Source organism: Triplophysa dalaica, chromosome 1 (genome assembly GCF_015846415.1).
Source record: "Triplophysa dalaica isolate WHDGS20190420 chromosome 1, ASM1584641v1, whole genome shotgun sequence".
NCBI lineage: Eukaryota > Metazoa > Chordata > Actinopteri > Cypriniformes > Nemacheilidae > Triplophysa > Triplophysa dalaica.
Window position 1 is genome coordinate 11,871,313 of NC_079542.1, and position 22,092 is coordinate 11,893,404.

The 22,092-nt window shown below is 37.9% G+C and overlaps 1 protein-coding gene across 1 annotated transcript in view; it reads left to right on the forward strand.

Moving 5' to 3' along the window:
- Positions 1–22,092, forward strand: part of si:ch211-186j3.6 (neural-cadherin) — a 203,913-nt gene that overhangs the window by 72,050 nt on the left and 109,771 nt on the right. Inside the window, exons 2-6 of the mRNA XM_056750824.1 lie at positions 2,241–2,438; positions 2,528–2,753; positions 5,269–5,473; positions 9,464–9,575; positions 12,273–12,522. Of these exons, the coding sequence (XP_056606802.1) occupies positions 2,241–2,438; positions 2,528–2,753; positions 5,269–5,473; positions 9,464–9,575; positions 12,273–12,522 (991 nt within the window). The remainder of the gene's footprint in view (positions 1–2,240; positions 2,439–2,527; positions 2,754–5,268; positions 5,474–9,463; positions 9,576–12,272; positions 12,523–22,092) is intronic.

Below are 22,092 nucleotides of genomic sequence, written 5' to 3' on the forward strand. Positions count from 1 at the left end.
AATAATCCCCTTCTGTTTTCCATCATCCAGGTGAAATATGAATTTATGGCTTAATTTTCTCTTTCCAAAGCAACCGACTGCAGTAAACAGGAAGTGTGAATTATTGGAGGATATGCAGAGCGGGGAGACCAGGATTAAGAAACACTGCAATAAAAATTATGCTGTGGGTTATGTGTTTAGGCATGTTTAGTCGAATACACAGTAAACATCTTACAGTATGTGACAAACCACCTACGTTTTCATTTAAAACAGCTGATGGTTGATGGTTGATGGAGGATTGCTGATGGTTCTCTTGCTATGGCATATAGCTCTATCTATCAAAGCTCAAGAGAGAGGCCTTCACCAGCTTCTTTTTTCTCCCTCTAGGCTCTCAGCATCTCTATTCATCTCTCACACTGGGCTTCTGACACAGGCACCCTGATGCTACGAATATGATGATGGGAGCATTTAGGATGTGCAAAGCACTTTTGTTTTGCCTCAAAGAGTGTAAACTCATCTCTAAGGGGTTGAGGGTTAATGTACTTGATGTAGAAATTGGAGTTAAGTCCTTAAAAGACATGAATTTGGAGCTCAGTATGAACAAATTGGCCCTTAGGTGACAAGCAGATGTTTTTCTTTTTGATGTTTTGAAGCTGAGAATTATCACTCCTCTTTATGAGGAGTTTGGGTGGAATCCTGAAATTACAGGCATAGACAAAAGCATAAAAGTATTATTATGATAACATATATACATTTATTTCATAAGAAATAAAAAATAATATTCTCTGTCTTTTTTCAAACATTAAAAACTGCAAAGAAAATAAATTCATATTCACTTTTAAGCAATACAACAGTATTTCAGGGCTCTATGTTAACTTTTTTTGCACATAGCACCGGTGCAAAAGAGGTTTAAATTTTGTTACACGGGCCAAACAGTAGCACAAGTATACGTCTGTTTTCATCTTTTAAAAAAACAAAAGTGCAGGTCACCACATAAATAGACAGGTATGTGTAGCCCTGGTATTTGTATTTTGGTATTTAGGAAAAGTTAAAAAAAATGGTGTCTTAGTTTTTCGTTTTCTACATATATGTATGTATGTATGCAGTGGGGTCCTAAAGTTAAATAGCCGATGATTCATGATAACCCAACATGAGAAAGTTTTAACAAACATTTTGTGATGTTATTGAATGTTTGGCCTTGTCTGTCTTTTGTACAGAGTAGCTATGTCAACCATGAATATTTCCTTTTTATGTCATAACTTTTCTCAGTTTTCTCAACCTTATTTTTAATTTTATGTACAAACTTTTCAGTGCAGTTGCAGAATTCTGCACCCCAACTATCTATCCCGACTATCGATCTTAATCGGTCTCTCCTTGCCCACCTTCTCTATGTATTAATCTATTATTAATAATCATTTTATATTGATGCAATCCCGGAGTTTAAGTTAATCTTTTTCACTGGCTCCCCCACCAACTCCCACACGCTCCCAACTCTTGATCTCTCTTCTCTGTTCTTACTCCGTGTCTCTCCACTGCATGTGAGGCAGCTGGTGTGCTGTCACAGGCAATGAAAGGGCCAATCACCTGGGGAATCAAAGAGCCCATGACTCTGTCACTCCACACATACTCTGACAGGAAACCCACTATTTATACCTCTTTCGAAGAAAGAGAAGAATTCAGGGCAAAAAAGATATAAAATGAAACGGAGAGATATTTTTGAAGTACTGATTGAATGAGTCCGGACACAGAAGAGAGGAGGAGATCCCAGCGTGTTGTTTCCTTTGCCGTAAAGTTTTTTGCAGACACATTTTTCTTTTGTCCTTGCAATTTCGCTCTGTATTTCCAGGATGAGTGTGTGATGCATAAATGTGGGAAGCTGTCTGCAGTTCTCTCGCTTTGCGAAACGATGATTGTGATAAAGAAGGAATGTCTAATGAGGCGATGCAGCAGCTAAACGTAGCAAACGCTGCCATGAGGAAAACACTCCACTCATTAGTATCTGCCATTCTCTCCAACTTGCATGTAAATGTGTCTCGGCATCCGTGATGTTTTGTAGCTCACATTTTCATGGAAAATAAGTATCAAAACATTTGGGATGCTGAAGCTGCTCTGAAGTCTTGTTGGGAAGCAATGCAGATTGTGACACAATCACATAGGGCGAACACATGAGCTTTGTCTTGTGAACAGAATACGCCATTAAAATAAAAATATCTTGTTCTTTTGCTTCTATGGTTTTAACTGTTTCTGTTTCTCTATTTCAGGTTCAGAATGGTATACAGTGCGAGTGGAACTGACGGTGATGGATGTAAATGATAACGCCCCAGAATGGACAATGGTACCCTTCCCTTATCTAAGTGTGGTAACTGCTAGTGCTCCGCCCAACACTCTGGTTTATAAACTTCAAGCCAGAGACAGTGATGAGGGCGTCAATGGGGAGGTGGAGTACTTCCTGTCTGATGGTAAGCAACTTCTCCATCTGCCTTATGTCAGCTTTACTGCAAACGTTTACTGCACAATGTTAAGATCAATATGTGTTTTTACATAACAGGAGGCGATGGGAGGTTTGAGGTGGACAGGAAAAACGGCCATGTGCGGACCACAGGTCTACCCCTGCAGAGAGACAGAGAATACCTGCTAACCGTGGTGGCCGCCGACCGTCAGGGCAGCCGCGGTCCTCCTGCCATAGTGTCTGTTGTTGCGGGTCCAAGAGCTCCTCAGTTCACAAACGTGTCTTATACAATTTCTATACCAGAGAACACGCCAGAAGGACAGCCGTGAGTAAAGCTTTAACAAGCTCATGCACACGAACACACCCAGCCTCATATATGCAACCAATCTTATTTCCATACTGTAATTCTAGCACACCCTAAATGCATCTACCGTGCTGCGACAACACTACTTATCCATCGGGCTTGCAAATAATAGCAACAAATCATGCTGCACTTACACACAGCCATCTGCGAGTCGTTTCATTCTTATTGATGCATAGCTCGCGCAAGTCATCATGTACTGCATCTAAAGTTCATGAAATAATGATCTTTGACTATGGCAGGGTACAGTGATAGGGATTAAAGATGCATGTGCATCAGAGCTTTGTTCTTCCCGTATAGATACTTTAGCTCTCAGGTGCATGCATTGCAGAACTTTGCTGATATACGACAAAATGCTTTTTATATTTGGCTTTTAGATTAATGGATTTGTTACTTGTGGTTGCTCTTTAGGTGACAAATAGATTCTGTGTTTTTTCCAGGTGCAGTCAGTGTTAATTGTTAAGCCCTTTGATATTAGATGAGTCACAGTGAAATGATTTGCGTGAGGCTGCTACACGGAAGAATGTTTATCCCTCCTAAACACGCACAGATCAAGCTTTAACATGTAGCAAATTATCTTAAATCCACGTGGAATACAACTAAATCCTTTTATGGCAGCTAGATATGATTAAATATGCACGGTATTACATACAGTGTATATTTTTCTATACCTGTAGTTTTATGATAGTCCCTCTTTCAGTAAATATGCTCCAGTACTGGTGGCAACACATTATTTAAGAAATGAATCTGTAAGGCTGTATCTTCACAAAGATACAGATAACCAGTCATGTTAGGATTAGTAGTATACTGCTCATGACACCAAAGTGGGGTGACGGTATTCTTATCCCCAAACGTTCTGGTCTCCGCTTGACAGTCAGGGCAGGCTAAGCCAACTGGTGAACTCTGTCAAACAAAATGGAGTTGTAATAGTCACAATACCTGAAGAAAGAGACGTTTTACTTTCGCTTGCCATCCGTCGGTTGTTAGGTTTCTTTGGGATTACAAAAATACATGTCAGTCTTGTCATCACAAAGGGGCCTGAATGGATGGTTGTCACGGTGTTGCCTGGTGGTGTTGAAACTGAAGAATGTTATAGTATAATAAAGTGTATATAAAGTAAAATAAGTGGTTAGAGGCAGTTAGGATAATTAGCAAATGTTTTTGAAAAAGTAGGGCTGTTTAATGATTAATCGCGATTTAAGGCTGGAATACACAACTTTTAAAATCTGAACAGATTTTTTAAAAACTAGACATCACTCACTTGTGGACTTTTTGAAATTTTGCAGGGAAAAACAGAGCATTAACACTACGCAATAAAATGTTCAGACTAGCGCAGACTTTCTGCAACAAGTCAAGACTTAAAATCTGGACAAAATCTGAGCAAAAGTTCTGTAATGTATTCCAGCCTTAATCGCATCTTCTGTTGTTGTTGCTGGTGTATTCAGGTTAGTTGAATCATACTGTTTCCTATATAATAAGGCATATTTAGACAATAAAACAAACAAAAACTAGATGTTTCTATCGAACAAGATTTGTACTGCCCTATTGCAGTTTGAGTTGTTGCAACTGGTTGTTTAGTTGTTTTCTACCTTATGCAACAAAGATGTGACAGTCTGAGTGAAATATGAGCTCAGGTCATTTGCAAACAGTTTATCAGACCACATGCCTCTTTAGTACTACTTCCACTCTTTAAAACGTACGGATAGAATAAGAATATAACTACAGTAAATTGCATTTCTACAATATATTTTTACAGTATTTTCTTTTATAAGAAAATATTACTTTATTGCTTAATCTACTTGTATACAAGGAAACACAATAAGTGAATCAGTTTTTAATTTAGTTGAGCACTAAAATAATTAAACTGCAGATTTGTTAGATTAAAAAAAAGCTTGTATCAATTTACAGGTCTGTAGTCTCAACACAAATGGATTGATTGGATTTCCATATTCTGCTTTTCAGAATTAAATGGAGTGTACCCAATGAAATTGTGACAGAATGTTCAGGAATTGTATGGCATTGGCTTATTTGAACAGAAATATTTTTTTTGGTTGTACATTGCTTATTACAGAGCGAATTATTATTATTTTTCCACATTTACACAAGATCAATATAAGCCTCTGGCAAATCCCTTCCCTGCTTAACCTTCCATTTTCTTCTCTTTACATTATTCCCCCAACGCACAATCTTCTGCCTTTTTACATTTTTTCTCTCTTACTTTTCACTTCCTCTGTCATTATGACTAAATGCATCCACAGAAAGTGGGTTTGAAAATATAAAAGGCTCCTACTAAGTGCATCTTGAAAGTTGGTTTGATTGAAACAGTTGTGAAATTTATGTGCCACAGATGGCCAATTTAGCTCAAAACGTCCTTGCCGCTGAACACTTAGAATTGTATTTTTCTTAAATTGACTGATTTTGCTCATTGTAGAACACCAGGTCAACATCATACTCGCTCTCTCTCTCTCTTCTCTTCCAGTTTCATAGTCACTCCAGCAATGTCCTTTCAAAAGCTGCCAATAATGTACAGCCTGCTCATCAATCCCAGCAGTCTTTTCAGCATCCATCAGGAGACAGGGGAGATCAGTCTGACACGCAGTGTAGACTATGAAAGCGATCAGCACCGTTATCTGCTGCTGGTGAGGGCCAGTGAGAACCAGGACAGTCTCAGCAGTGCTGCCGAGGTGAGTGTCAAGGGTTTACCAGCAATCTTCCTTTTAAAGGTGCCGTTCCACGTGATGCCAATTTTCAAACTTTAGTTAGTGTGTAATGTTGCTGTTAGAGAATAAATAATACCTGCAAAATGATAAAGCTTGAAGTTGAATGCCAAGCGAGATATTGTCTTTAAAAGAATTCGGTTTTCAAGGACTACAGAGAATGGTTGGAATCGGACTACAGCCCTTTACTTCCCGGGTAAATGTCACTATTCCCAGTTTTTGAAAAACCTCCACCCAAAGGAATACGCCAAAAAGGACGAGACCTTCCTTAGAGAAGAGGAAGAGCCGCTGGAGTAGTTTTGTTGTCAGATATTGAATACATTTAACCAAGCTACGTGCTTAATTACTTTCACTTTAATCACAGTCCTGCATCTGGTAATAAGAATTTAGCTGCACACATTCTAAGTTAACCAACGGTCAAATAACAGCTTCCATGACCATGACTTTAACATCGGCTGTGAAAACTGTTCTGTGTAATACACTGATATTGTGTGTGTGCGCATACCTCTAAAACACTTCTATGAATCGTCTTTTGAAGTCCTGCTTGCAAATGTCTCCTGGTCAATCTGCTTGTTTTATTAATCCAATTAAGGTCCAATATAAAAAGTTCTGTTATTAGTGTTAATTGGTGTTACCGGTCTGACGCCAATCGGTCTGCTGTCATTTACTAGTGCTTAGTGATTTATCAAATACTACACCGTGTGACTGAAATGTAATGCTTCTTACCATGTTTGGTTCCAAAGCAATTTACTGACAGGTACGCCCACCTTATTTGCGTTTACACTTGGGCGGTCTTATTCAAATCATACCACGAACTGACGTAGATGTGTGGGGGTGTGGATACATGAGACTTTCAGGCAGGTCTGGGTGAGCAATACTTTTTACTGTAGATAGAATGCATCCTTTGTTCGGACTTACATTTTAGCATTTTTATGTCTAATACATGCATGGCCAATGTAAAGACACACAAAAACACATATTCGCACCATAAGACCCCTTAACACATATTCACACCATATGACTCCTTAACTGATGAAGTGATGTTGACGCCATTATTAATATTTTTTGCTTAAAGCCAAAGATTATGAATACACGTGAGATTGGGACCGACCAATCACAACCTGAGAAGCGGAAAGCTCGCTGACATGATATGAAAGGATATGGGAGGGACATCTTCAGACACATGCTCTAAGCGGGCAACCAATCACGTCAGACTGAATCAGCTTAACCCATCAGAGCGTGTCTGATGGTTTTGTGAAAAGAGTGACAGCGGTGAACAATAGACTTGAAATATGTGAAATATAAAGCGTTTCTTTAAACTAGAATAATTATTTTTTATATTTTTAATAATTATTTTTAAGGAAAAGGTCATATCAAAATTGTGTTATTTTTTACTCATCCTCATGTTTTAAGACCTCCCGGCGTCTTTGGAAAACAAATAAAGATATTTGAGGTGAGGGCGCCTCATAGACATTATGGTTATAGTTGTTGTCAAGGTCCAGAAAAGTACTAAAGACATTATTAAAAAGGTCCATCCGCTTGGGAAAGCGCGATGAAAACTAACACTCATTTCAGGAAGTATTTGAATATAGTCATTTTTTTGTTTGTTTATGCACAAAAAGTATCCTTGACACATTTTATTAATTCATACTGAACCACTGGAGTCGCGTGGACTATTTTATGATGACACTTTGAAGTTTGGTTGGTTGTTTTGGTTGTGCCGCAATCTATGGAGAAGTCAGACAGCTTCCAAAACAACAAAAATGGCAGTCCTAGCGATGTGAAGCTACTTGATTGTGAATAATAAATGGCAGAATTTTCATTTTTGAGTGGATGTTCCTTTTAACCTTACCGTAGATATTGAGTCCCGCCAATACTTTTTTAATGAAATTGTTTCAGTATGTACAGTATTTGCTACATGGTGCTCATTTTATCTGTACTTTACCTAATTATTTTAACTGTTATATCAGCTTGTTAAAGAATTAAATTAATGTTTGCAGTCTGATGATGCCTCACAACAGCTCTGACGCCAATTTGGATAACAGTCTTGTACAGTGACAGGAGGAATAATTAACTGTGACATAGTTTAAATAAGCTTGACATTCACTAAGCATTAGAAAAACATTAGAAATTAAAGGTTTTGTGAATGTAATAAATATTTAAAGTAAACAATTTAGTATATTTATAAATTCAAGCATTCAAAGCTGAGATCTTTAACTTTGTTGGATTAAAAAGAATATTATTAAGTTTTTGCGCAAGTACATCAAAATCAGTTCGCTCATAATGGTATGCTTATAATAATGATTTTGAAGTTGCGCTGTCAGGTACGATTTAATGATTATGTAACGTGACCTTAATGTCATGTTTAAACAGATATGGCGACAGAGCGGCAAAATACACACAATACAAACAGCAAAATGTGAGCTGAGAGTCATTTCAATGCAAATGTTAAGTTGAACACCATTTGGCCTTCAATTAAGACATATACTGTAGATAATTATATTCAAGTTATTTATGCAGTCAACTGATATTACAATCACTTAGTCTTAATGAAATGAATGAGAGGGTTGCGGCACTGTGGGAGCTGTAAGGGCAACAATTTAGCCGAAATCAAAGAGATGCCCAGCAGTCCTGTTCATGCCTATTACAATAATATTACCCTGGAGGACACAGACTCTTCTCATCAAGGCTTGATCTGGGCTGCTCGGTGATCCATGCATCTGTCCTGGCCTGAGGCGGGCTGGCCAAGAACACAGCTTTTGGCCAGGGAATGTCACATTACAATGCCTGCCACAATGTTTCTAAGAGGGAAGAAGAAAATGCAAAAAAGATTGGCAGATGCTCTTGACTTCACTCCCATGAGACGCTGTTCAGAGAGAAATTTGCCTGTTGCATTTTTTGCATTCAGCCACACAGCAGCCCGTCTGTCAACCTGAAATCACTCTCTCTTCACATCTCAGTTTCAGCATCCCTGTGCGACTGTATCAAAGTACAAACCCCAAGCAAAACAGAACAATTGAATAAAAAAATTACTGAATTAACAATGTGTAAAATGTAAAAGAAAATCAATTATGGTCATAATCTTAGTTTAAAATCTATTTTACAGACAATCTCCAGTCTTTCAGGCTGCAGCGAAGCAGGGTCTTAATATGACACCATAAGACATTTGAGACAGTTTTTCTATCCACAGAAAAATAAGCAATCTGGTTTAACCACAGGGAGTAACACTTTAAAGACTTATAAAATAAGTGTCAGGACAGTTACTCGGATGATCCTATATGACTACGGTCTCCTCAGGACTTTTTATTTCATCCTGTGCTTGTCTTGATTCAAATTTATATAATGGCATTTTATTCACACGATTCTGGATTATGGTTCCAGTAAGTGTTAGAAATATGAGTAACACTGTGATCTGTCTCCTCAATTTTTACCGTTTTCAGACTAGTCAGTCTATTTTTATCTCTCCGGTCTCTGAAATTGAAGTGCGGAGGTTATTAAAGTGACTTAGCAACTGCCAGGGAGCTTGAGGAACAGTGTCAGGGAGAAAGCACTCAAACTGTGTTTTTCCTCCTCCAGACAGCAACTTTCAGATTAATTCTGGTGCCCTATGAGTCTCCATGATACTTCTGGAACAAATAGGGAAAGTGCTGAAAATGTCTATGTGATATTTAGACGCAGATGTTCAGTTACGTAAGGACATAACTGCTTAACACCAAATCTTTTGCAGAATAAGAGCGAGTTGGACCAAACTGGTTTAGTTCTAAAAAGTATAAAACATGGCTTTTTTGACTGGTAGTTTTAACTCTGAGAAACATTGAGCGCAGTCACTGTAATGAATTGCTTTCCACTTCCCTTGATCATAATTCATAATTCAAGAACTGGTTCATTTGTTTCTTTAAGAATTTTCACCTTTCTTTTTCAGAGTTATTCCAACATGTTTCATTTGTTTTTTATCAGGTGCGAGTAATCATCACAGACGAGAATGACTGTGTCCCAGAATTCCTGCAGTCAATTTACAGTAAGGATGGTGTACCTGAGACGGTCACCACAGCAACGTCACTCCTGCAAGGTATGTTTGAGAATTTCTTTAATATGCATTATGGCTTCCACCTAAAGGAGATCTCACATAAAAAATGTGAATAGATAAAGGTGATACTTCTAATGGAAATACATATTAATTGTGTGATTATCAAAGACGTGATTACAAAAGCACTTAATTTTCTATCTGGCACCTTGCAAAAAACCTGTCAGACTGATAATAAACTGTGTAAAGCCGGCCAATCAGATTAGAGCTTGCAAAATCAAGTTTATTAGAAATAGTGTATTTTATCAATAAGTGTAACAAAATATATAAATATTAGTTAAGTTAGAAATTACTTTCCTGGAGCTCAGGAGTTAGAGCATGGTGCTAGCAACACCAAGGTCATGGGTTCGAACCCAGGGATTGCATATAATTATAAACAGATGTATAGTATGATGCAATGCAAGTCGATTTGGGTAAAAGCGTCTGCCAAATGCGTAAATGTAAATAAAACCATACAAATAAAAAGCCATCAGCTTTTCAAATTTCCTTCCCCTCGATCATGCCTTCTGAGGTGATTACGCCACATTTATGACATTAGCCACCTTATTCTGTGCGGCAAGTCAATTTACAGCTAAACGTTAAACATGTCTATGAGTTGAGGATATTTTTATTTGTCTAAATTAAAAGTGGTTAATATCGACCAAATACAACGCAGGGAGGGCAGCAGAGGACGGCGGTAAAGCCCCGCAGTCAGAAAGGCCATCGACCTCAGGTATGAGGACATCCATCAGCATTCCAATCAGTTTGATGAAATTTGACCATCTGTCGTAAGAGTTTGTGGTTTATGTATAACAAAGACTAAAGTAATTAAAAAAGTAACTATAAAATAATATTATGTTAGAGTGTGTTCTCTTGTGTATTCATTATGCGTGTGTTTGGATAGTCCTAATAAGTGCATGTGCACAGTTGCGCGCAACATTTGTATACTTTAAACCCACCTCTGAGGATAGTGGGGATCACTGGCACTGTTATATTGAGGGTCATTGGCTGAAAAGTTTTTCAAACACACAGGTAACAAAAAGACAAGAGGAAAGTTTTTGTCTGGATCTACCATTCTGTTTAACACCACCTTTGAAGCACTGCTTCTATAATGTGCCCTTTCAAGTGTCAAAATTGCACATTCAATCGGGAGTCTATGTACTAACTCCTGAGAGTGCACTTGTGAGACGGAATGGAAAACACATGCCCTCAGCTGATAAAAGGCGCTTTTATATTCTCATTAAATGTTAGACAACCAAAGCAAGTATAAAACTATCATAGAAAAAATGTGATGGACAAAACAACGACTGTTGGGGACAGACCAACTGCATGTGTAGAAACAATGCCAAACATGGGAGAACAAAACAAACAATTGCTAGGTAGCCATCATGAGAAAGCTGCTGGTGCGCTGAATTGGCAGACATTTTAAGGGTTTAACACAAAGACTCTTGGCAGAATGGAAAAGGTGATGCGGCGGGGTGTACAGCAGATGTGCTAGCTGTGATTAGCAGGTGCACACCAACTGGCATCTGCACACCCGCTCTGTAGTCTTCATAATAATTATCTCTGCCGTGGATGAAATATCCTGCTTGTTCCAGTTAGATCTATTCATATCAACAGAAGCAGGACTAACTCCTAAGGATGTGGCTATTTTGTGGACACTTATAATGTAATGTTTGTTAGGTTTTATCATTTAAAGTACAGTTTTATATCTATTTTTGGTAGATTAGGGCTCAGTCAATGTCTCATCCAAAAATGGAAAGATTCGTTCATCATATACTCACCCTCTTGTCATTTTAAACCTGTTTGACTTTCTTTCCTCTGCAGAACACAAATGAAGATATTTTCAAGAATGTTGATAACAAACAACCGCGGTACTCATTGTCGAAGTCAATGGGTAACGCTGTCGTTCGGTTACCAACATCCAAATAATCTTCTTTTATGTTTTGCAGAGTAAATTATGACAGAATTTTCATTTTTGAGTTAAGTATCACATTAAGCTATCAGGGTAAGATTATTGGTCTTGTTAATATATTTTGAAAGAGCGAATGCCTCATATAAAAAACCCAACAAGCCGCTTACTTCTGAGCACTTTTTGTGCTCATTCCTAGATGAAATTTGACAGCTTCTAATTAGTTCAAATTGAGCAAATAAATAACATTTATTGGATTGTCCCAATTAGCAAAAATGACAGATGCCAATGTTTTTTTCCCTTATTTTCATCTGTTAAAAAACTATTTTATAACCTCCATAAAACCGCATTCATTCTGGCTTTAATGTGATTCTGGCTTAAAATTTAGAACATACAATTCAGCAGAAATCGTTCCCTCTCCCCAAACTGCAGAAAATCTAGATTTCATCTTGAGAAATGCTTATCTCGCTTTTTAATCCATTATATTTTGTTGTAGGTACTAGTAAGGGCGTTTATGCACTGCTTCATCTGACCTTCTGAAAAACGTTCACAGCTTATTAAATGAGTTTGCATTCTACTGTTAGTTGTCAGATTCAATAAGCCTCACGGCTTTGGATCTTTTGATTGCAAGGCATGTATAACCAGTCTAGTCATTCATTTGACAACCGCATATGCCCAAGCTATTTGCATAGAGAAGCTCAATTAAAGATTGATCTCATTAGCTACACCTATCCGTATTGCGACTTGGTGTTAACACCCACCTCTTTCTCTCTCTTTGTTCTTTCTTACAGTTTCAGCCAGTGATTGTGATTCGGAACAGAACGCCGATATCACGTACTACACTCTAAATCCAGATTTCATTATTTCGGCCCATGGCACTATATTTCCAGCAGGCCCTTTGGATTACGAGAGACTGAACCATCTGTATGAGTTTATAGTGATGGCAGTGGATAAGGGCGAGGTGCCCCGCACCGGTACAGCCACCGTACGTCTCCGTATGGCCAATGTCAACGATGAGCCTCCGGAGTTCTCGCAGCCTGTGTGAGTTTTTTGTAGCTATCATCTACTCTCTGCCGCATGCCATGCCCATGATAACAGAATGTGTTTTTTTTGCTTGTAGCCGTATTAACAGCAGACTTTTAAAAGAGTTAAGATAGTATTATCAGGCTTAATAGTTAACAGTTTTATTAACATAAGTTTTCCCAAAAGCACTTCCCTTTATATTTCCAATGTATTACCATGGCTTCATCCAAATTCGCCACCAGTATCTCTCTCTTCTCACAGTTTTCTAAAACCTTTCTTTTGTTTAATTCTCAGAATTTATCCGTGTGCGTTTTATGGTTTGAAGTGTAGTTTGTCCACAAATGTGCAACAGATGTGAAACAAGGTATTGACAACAACACATTTAGATTACACCAATGCCAACAGGTGTTATCTAGACTGTGGATAACAAAGAATACATATAAGAGACAAAATTCAACAACCATTAGTAAATATAATAAGTATAAAAATATAGATAATAATAAGTAAGAAATCCACCAGCTGAACACCATTAGTTCAATAGTCCTGCTTTGAAGTGAAGTGTCAGCTTCCCTTAAAATTACTACAGCGCATCAAAGAAACAACTCAGAGGTCTCTTGATTTGGCCTGGATGCTCGCTAGCATCTTCCAGATGTCCTTTTAAACATACTTCGGGACAGGTGAGAGTCTTTCATTGCTGTTCTTTACACCTCTCAGAGAAGATGTCTGTAATAGCGGGAAGATGCAGTAGATCTTTTGATGGGCATTTGCTGTACTCACGGATTGGCTTGTCTGGTGATGCAGCTGGTCTGAGCACGGCTGTAAAGGCTGGATTAAATCTCACTTCTGGATTTTTACAATGCTTTTATACTCTACAATGTTTGTCTTGAGTTGAGGTTGTTTTTGAGACACATGTACCTTGCCTGGTCTATATTGTTGGGCCACGGTTTTAAAGTGTACCGAATACATTAACAATACTATATTGCATCTTTAAAATATTTTACTATTTAGATGTGTCTAAAGGCAAAAAATAGCCAGTAGCATGGAAGCTCTCCTCATTCAACTGCCACATGTATAAACAAAGTAGATACATAATTATACAACAGACATTTTTATCCTGATTCAGCAACATGGCTTTTAGGCAACTTTTGGTAATTTAATATCATTATATTTTATTAAAGGTTAAACGTGTAATTTTTTGAAAACTCCATTGACAGAAATGCAATATACTATACACAACTATGTCTTCAGTGGTGTATAAGGACCTTATATATTGAAGCGTTATGTTTTTATTACAGAATCAACTAATTCTATAGTAAGTTTAAAGCAGTCAAATTATAATAATAAACAAAACCCAAATAAAACTAAAATAAACATTAAATAATCATATATTGCAACATTAAAAATAAACCATTCAATTATAAAATGATGAAAGCTTGTACCAAAATTGCTTAAACTTTAACTAAAATTTACACAAAAACTAAAGATCTAAAAATAAAAGCAAATTTTAAATATTAATAAAACTAAAATCAAAACTAAAATAACTCCGATGCAAATAGAGGGATTCAGGTGATGAATGATAAGACAGAGGTTATGGCTGCTCTTGGATTTATCAAATAGACTGGAGTCTAGCTGTCTTGCTTATAATTATTAATACCCTTTGGTCAATTCTCCTGAAAAAATACACAATTACCTCTTGTGTGTCTGAAACAGAAGGCAATTGACTGCTCTGTCTGTCTGTTATTTGTTTTTGTTTTACATCCTAAGGAAACAGATTGCATAATGTTACATTTAATTCCCTCAAAATGTGGTTTCCAAAGTGAGGGTATGCCAGATTAAGATGGATTACTTCTATTTGTTATGAATATTAAAATAATAAAACATGTCTCTTCATGCATGTCTAACAAACAACCAGAATAGTTTCCACCCTCTATTAATGGTATAACTGTTGAATAAGTAGTCAAAACAATATATCTTTTCCAGTGAATGGTGAATGTGTATCATACGTTTGGCATTTACAAATACCTAGATTGGGATTACATCCTTTCCAGTGCAATAATTCTTATCGTTACTTTCCACTCCTGCAAATGTCACTCATAAAGCCGGATTGTTGTTGTTTTGGAGGATGTGTAGTTTCCGATTATCCATGTCACTGTCAATCCCAAAATCCATCTTGACAATGTTGTGCTAGACTTTGAATTAAAAGTTCTTGCTCACCTTTACGCCATTGTAAATTTACTTACATTGAACTGTACACAAATGGCTCACGACTTGGCGAATTATGCTTTAAAGGGATAGTTCAGCCAGAACCAAAAATTCTGTCATCATTACTCAACTTTGAGCTGTTCCAAATCTGTATAATTGTTTTCGTACTGATGAACACAGACAAAGATATTTGGAAGAATGCTTATTACCAAACTGTTCTTGGACCCCTATTGACTACCATTCCTCCTAATATCTTTCTCGAATTTCAACCAAACAAAGAAATTTATGCAGATTTGGAACAACTAGAGAGTGAATAATTAAATTTTTTTGGGTGAACTATCCCTTTAAATTTCTGTTATTCACATGTTTGTGAAAGTAAGTTCTCTCCATATATATTGCACTAACATGACAAAATAATACATGTGGACTTTGTGTAGAAAACGACTGTAATTTGGTCTAATACAACCAGACTTGAAGACATCATTTGTGACAGACATTTTTTGTTAAATAACCTGTTTGATATAAGGCTGCTATTTCGTATAAAGAAAATTATTTCATTTTTTAACTTCATGTTTTATATACAATATTGTACAATAAGATAAGAACATTAGGATGATCCGGTCAGTAAACACAAAGTAGTTGTTGACTTTGTTGTGTTCTGATATGGCAGCACTCTCATGGCTTATGAGAATTTACAGCAGTGTGAGATCAACTTGAAGGCTTCAATGCATCTGTAATCTTGACTGCCTGAGGTCTGTTACAAAATAAGGTACTTAGTCCACGTCCAAGCTGAAAATTTAATAATAATGTTATTTTGAATGGCTACATTAAACATTGAGCTGTTCATGAATCGCAATCAGGAAGATTCATACTTCAGCCTCTTTTGTATAGCAGTCAAGCGATGTCCTTCATGGAGTGTTTGTGCCTTTAGGCACCCACTATGTGGCTTGAAAGGTGGCCTCGGTGTAAGGCACCACAGGCCGCTCGAAACTCTGAACAATGGGGCTATAATCTATAAGGTACAATACAGGTAACAGCTTTACCATTGCGATAGCACAACTTGGGTCTTTTAGATTTTGAGTAAATCTGTGAAAACATATCAGTTAGTATATTTCTTCAGATTGCAACCTGGGATGCTGGTCCAGCACATTTGTAAAAACTCCCTTCAGACAGCTCTTGGTTTCTCTGAGAACATGTAGCATTTCCAAATGGTGTGATGTTGGTGTTCAAGTTGCAGTTTAAAGCAACATCAACAACAACAAAAATGCCTGAACCATCATTGTGCAAGACTGATCATGTGTTCTGTGTTGTTCCTATATCTCACCTTGCGTAAATCATGTTGAAGAGGTCTTTCCTCAGTTGCTGTTCTGATTTTCCACTCGTTCTGCTTATATTTCTGTTGTGCTGAGTAGAATAGTTTTTTTCCATCTTGTTGGCGGAGCTATGGCCCTTGGCCATTTTAATTGACTGATTCTCTGGCTGGGAGCTCACTGAATCAGAGGCAGATTCAGTCAGCCGTGCATTCAGCGGAAGCTGGGGAAACGGAGAGGGGGGTGCAGGGAGATAGAAGGACAGCCCTCGGTCAGAGGTTCCAAAACAGAATGGGAGAGCGAGGCAGATTTTGCTTTCTGATGCAGTTCCAGTGCCCCAAAAGGTCTTTTTAATTACTTCATACATTGGTATTCTAGTCTGTGTGCATCTATGTTTGCATGGTTAGACTGTATTCCCAAGACCCCAAGTCTGAGATATGAATAAAAATTATTACCTTGTTTACTTTCTTAATACAGGTCTTATTTTGCACAATTACTCTTTGCACATGAAGACGTTTGTGTTTGTTATCTTAAATCAAAATCAAGTTTTTCTCTCCTCTGCACGACTTTTGCCTGGTGTCACTTGTCTCAGTTATTTTTAGCTCTTTTCAATCATAGACCTCTCTCCATTCTCCCGTTTAACACCCACTTTTCATCACTCAGTTCATTTACGATGGATAACATCACATTGAAATTCCAGTGGATACGCATTCACATAGGAGTTAAATGGGTTTTGAATGCAGTTTTTCGGTTGTTGATTTCAAGCATGCTTTGCTATATAGTTACTGTTCCTGAAAACAGCTAGAATGCATCATTGCTAGTCATTTTCAAAAACAATGCAGCTTCATGTGATACATGCTGCAATCCTGAATGCTTTGCTTCACAAAGCAGTTGTGGATCTTCCGTGTCTCTGCTTTGACATTCATGAAAGTTTATTTTAAGTGAGCATACAATAGTAATTGAGGTCGTCTTCACTTGGGAACTCGTGTTGATGACAGAGCAGGATATTAAAATGCCCTCAAATTAATGTCTGAACAGTAAGGTCTTTCAATTATAAAATAATCAGCAATGTATCTGATTATTACAGGAGGTTATCTGCAGTCCAGGCAGTATTCATATTTTGTTTAACCAATTCAGGTAATATCTTAATTTTAGTGGCTTAAAGCTGTGATAAAATGATGGTACCTCACAGCTCCATTCTTCTCCACATAGAAAAGGAGTGTGAATTTTGGGGAAAATGGAGATAACAAGACACAATAACAAGGGAAACGCAGGAACATAAACTGACTACTAACAAAGACTAAATACAACACTTGACAAAACTACAATGAACTCACCCTAAACTAGACTAGACTAGACTTACTTGACTTTGACTTGACTTGACTTTAGGGAAATATAGCAGATAACAATAAGACACTGTAATCAGGACATGGAACAAAACGAACTCGCACAGGACAGTAAACAACAATGCATAATAAAGGGGAACTAATAAAGGATAATAACAAGGGACAGGTGTGGGTAATGAAACACTCTTAATGAAAGTTGAACGAGGGTGCGGGGCCAATGACGAGACCAGAGAGAGAGCATGGCAGGCCAAAACAAACAATGTCATGTCTCTCTCTACACTAAACATGAGGGATCTGCCATGATCCTGCCACTAGACTAGAAAACCATGACCAAGGAGGCAGAATCATGACAGAGCCCCCCCTTAATGAACACCCCCAGGTGTTCACCAAGGGGCAGACTAATGAGACATGACAGACTGGGACAGTGACAAAATCCAACAAGACATTGTTAAAAAACACAAAACTAAAACCCACAGGGGGGTAAAAACAAGAACACTGGGTAAAAAGGTATATTGACAGGACGTAAACTAACTTAGACTAAACTAAACAACACTAGACTTGAACTAAACTGATGACTTGACTTCACTTGGGGTAATCCACAGGGAAACATGTACAGCAGCACCGAGGTACATGAACATGAGGTAAGCACAAGAGCATTGAAGTGACTACATTTGAATACAATGAAAGAGCACAGGACAATAAACACGAGGGCTATTTAAAGGGGAGAAAATCAAGAGGGAACAGGTGCGTGGCATGAACTAATTAACAATCAAACTAAAGAGACGAAAGGGCGGGGACAGAAACGAGACCAGAGAGAACATATGGAACGCCAATAGGGACAGAAATTACTCTCACCACATAAAACAGGGAATCCTGCCATGATTCTGCCACAAGACCAAAAAAGAAATGACATGATCAGAAGAATCAGAATCATGACAGGTTTCTTTTATCTGCAGAACATAAAAGAAAATACCAGCATTGGCAACATTGACTTTCAATGTTTGGACACATACATTTCCCAAAAAATCTTATTTTGTGTTCTGCAGAAGAAAGAGTAATACACAGGTTTTGTACAAAAAGGTGAATAAATTATTTGTTTAATATGTAAAGTGCATGCATAGGTCAACTTGGCTTAATATAGCTGTTACAATTCTATGACAATAACTCAAACACATCTGCACATGATGTCAGTTTTTAAGATACTAAGGTGAAGGTTTGAATAATGATTGGGCTGTTTACAAATTCCAGCAAATGTCCACTCAAACCCATTAATATTTATGAGCTCAGGCCATTCCATATGGTAGAGTCACAACCTTGACTCCTACAATCTAAAACTCATCATACCTTTAATTTATTTACCTGGTTTAGTTATCTTTTGCAATACAAAGACACTCATGCAACTCACAGTAAGAATATTGGATTGTGGTCATGCAGGTGTAAATATAGTAAGCCTAGTTACTTGGTCTCAATGTGTCCCAGCACAATACTTTCATGTCTGTGCCTTTCTGAAACATCTGTCCTCTTCTAAACCCCTCCTTCCTCAAACAGCAAAGACTCAATCTCTCGTTCCTACATCATTTCATTGAACAGGATAGCCTATATGTGTCTGGCCTGTAATTGAGTAAATTGCAATGTCTGTCACTGCTGTTTGTTCCATTTGGGCGGACTAATTTGCCCAAGCCCTCCGCTTCAAGGCGCCGTCTCCTCCAGTACGACTGAAAATGAGCCTTGTCACTCACGCCGCAACGTTTGCACAGTACATCATTACCAGATCTGTTTACTGGCACCAACCTGACCAAGGACACAGAGCAAGATGGATTGAATGATGTTTATTATGCACTGGCCTGGACTTCCGTTGCCATGAGACATGGTAATGAGATAGAAGCAGCTATTCTTTATGGTTGCGTTTTATCTGATCAGGGAATTCTGGGTAAAAATGCTTTGGAACCTAGTGTCGGCTGTAAATGACGCTTTGTTCTTTTATGAACGTTTTGGAGCCACAGCATTTGCCCATCATCTCTGTTTTGTCGGGTTGATGGATGGCTTTCTAGTCCTCGGCAACTGAAATGTTGTCGACTGGAAATATGATTGATGGCTGACATAATGAGCAGAAGTATCCAGTGAATGTTAAAGAGTCCAGCGCCTGTGTTTCATTTGGCCGATTGGTTCATATACAACAAAGTGGCAGCGCTCCGGCCTCCGCTTCCTGTCAGTCAGTGTCACAATCCCATCACCTGCCTTGTTGCCATGGCGACGGGTTAGAAAATGAGACGTAAGAAAATAGTTGTTTTATGGCTGGCGCGTGACAGGTTTTCTCAAAGGCGGATCTCTAGAGATAGATCTTTAGCAGTAACATATGAAAACAAGCCCTTTGAGGTATGTGTGTGTTAAGCACATGGGTGTTTTTACGTTTGAGCAAATATACGGCCGCATCGGAGGAACCATGTTTGTTTGTGTGTTTCTGAGAGCGATTTCAGATCTTCGAGACTTCTAACAGATTACAGGTCGCGGGTGTCAGCATCGGGTGCAATGACAGGGTGAGAAAGTTTAAGCAATGGTGTCTCCATGGATGACACAAATCACCTACATGAAACGCCTGTCACCTTCCTTCTGTTAGCCATCAATCAGCTCGAAACAGTCTGGGATGATGGGCTGTCTGTCTCTATATATATCACTTCCTGTCCACTGATTGGTGTCCTCTCATCACTCTTAAGCTTTCAGTCATGCTTATCTTTGTGTTTCCATCTTTCTTTTTGATTTCCATCTCTCTCGTCTTTGCAGTCTTTCATCTGTCTTCGGGTTACTGTCGTCTTCAGCATCTCATTCACTTTTCCTCTTTGATATCTGCACTCTTTATCATGGTGACGGAAACTGATACTGATGTTCTATAAAGCCCAGTATTCAGTTGGTTTAAACAAGTGAATCCCAACCTTTTTGATACATTTTTTAGAGTGTGGCATAACTACATAATGTTTACTTGTTATAAGATAACCAATTTTAGTTAAGTAAATTCTTGATTTTTTGTTGTTTTACATTTTTAAGTTTTAGTTAGTATCTACCTTCTTTAAAGTGAATGTCAATTAAAAAAAAATATGTGTGTTTGTCATATCACAAGGGACAGTTCACCCAAAAATAAAGAATTCTGTCATTTACTCGCCCTTGGGTCTAAATCTCCATCATTTTTCGGGTTCTGATGAACACAGAGAACGTTCTATGGTGTCATAGAATAAAACGTGAAAATATTTATAGGTTTTGTTTTCCACAGACCTTATTTTGGTGGTTTCCAAAAACCCATTCAAATTCCCATAGACTTTGGAGTGATGAAACCATAAGTCCTAAAAAAAAGTTGTCAAAAGTGCCCTAATTGTTCCTAGTATGGTAGACAATGGGGGCCAAAAACTGTTTGGTTACAAGCAAACTTCCAAATATCTTTCTCTGTGTTCTTGGGAAAAAAACATTTATACAGATTGAGAACAACTTGAGGGTGAGTAAATGAAGACAGAATTTTTTATTTTTAGGTGAACTGTCCCTTTAAACTTGTGACACTCATGGCTCTCTTGAAAGACTTTCTGAGCTTTCTTAGCTCAACCGATGCTGTGATTTTGGGCTGAGGCTATTCAGTTGTCTGACCAATGGCAGGTGAAACATTGTGCTTCTCAGTAAAGTTGTAAACTTCTATAGTCAAGACGTTTAGATTCACACTAAAAAAAGATGATCAGTGGTTAAGGGAGTTCACTCTTAAATTTAAATGTTTACCTCAGCTCTTGATTTATGATCGCTTCGATTTTACGGAAATGTTACCTTTGAATGCTTCACTGGCTTTGACTATTTGTTTATTTATTAAATGATTTAGCCAAACCGCCTTTCATTTCATCTTGAGGTTTAATGGAGAAATCAGTACGCATAGCAACAGATTTAGCACAAGACGATAAAGATGTAATACTTAACTGGCTGAATCCAGAACACATCGCTTGTTCAGAATAAGAGCAGATGACCTTTAGCCGCTCTGATGGTGCATTGCCATCTTTCTGAGATAAGCTGGAAATGTCTTGCACTCCGTCTTAGCAAACAGCCGTCAGTGGTGCCCGTGTGACATAATTGAAATCTTTGCGGCTGAATAATAACAAGTGATGGCTTGTGAGTATGAAAATATATTGTGTTCTGTCATTGGTTTAAAAGAAAGCATGCTCGCTGCACAGATGTGGAGGCGATGTTTGTTCTGTCTCCATGAGGTGTAGTTCCATTGACAGAGTTGTTTTGGATGTGATTAAGTGCGAGGGGGGTTTTGGCGAGAAATGTTTAGCGTGAAATGTGTTGGTGTTGTCTGCTCATATCCCCTTGAGAAAACTCCAGTTTAACTGTTTCTATTTTGGAAATCTATTATTACATGTTTGGGGGGCAGTCTAACTCTAATACATCAAATAATGGCTTCTCGGTAGCAATGAAAATTTCCCATGAGTGAGAGTGGGTCTATACGTGTGTTTGTGCGTGGGCTACAACTGTAGGTTTTACTGTTTGACTGTCACACCTTTTAATCTAAATAGCCTTTACTGTAATATGCATCCTTGTGGTTTCTTCCTTCTAACCTTGTAACACTACTGTAAAGTGGATATAGAGGCTAACTGTCAAACATGCTTTGTCTGATGGCTTCAACTTGATTTTATTCATATACATGTATTCACATACACAAATTATTATTTAAAATTGTGTAACATATGTTATTCAGTGTA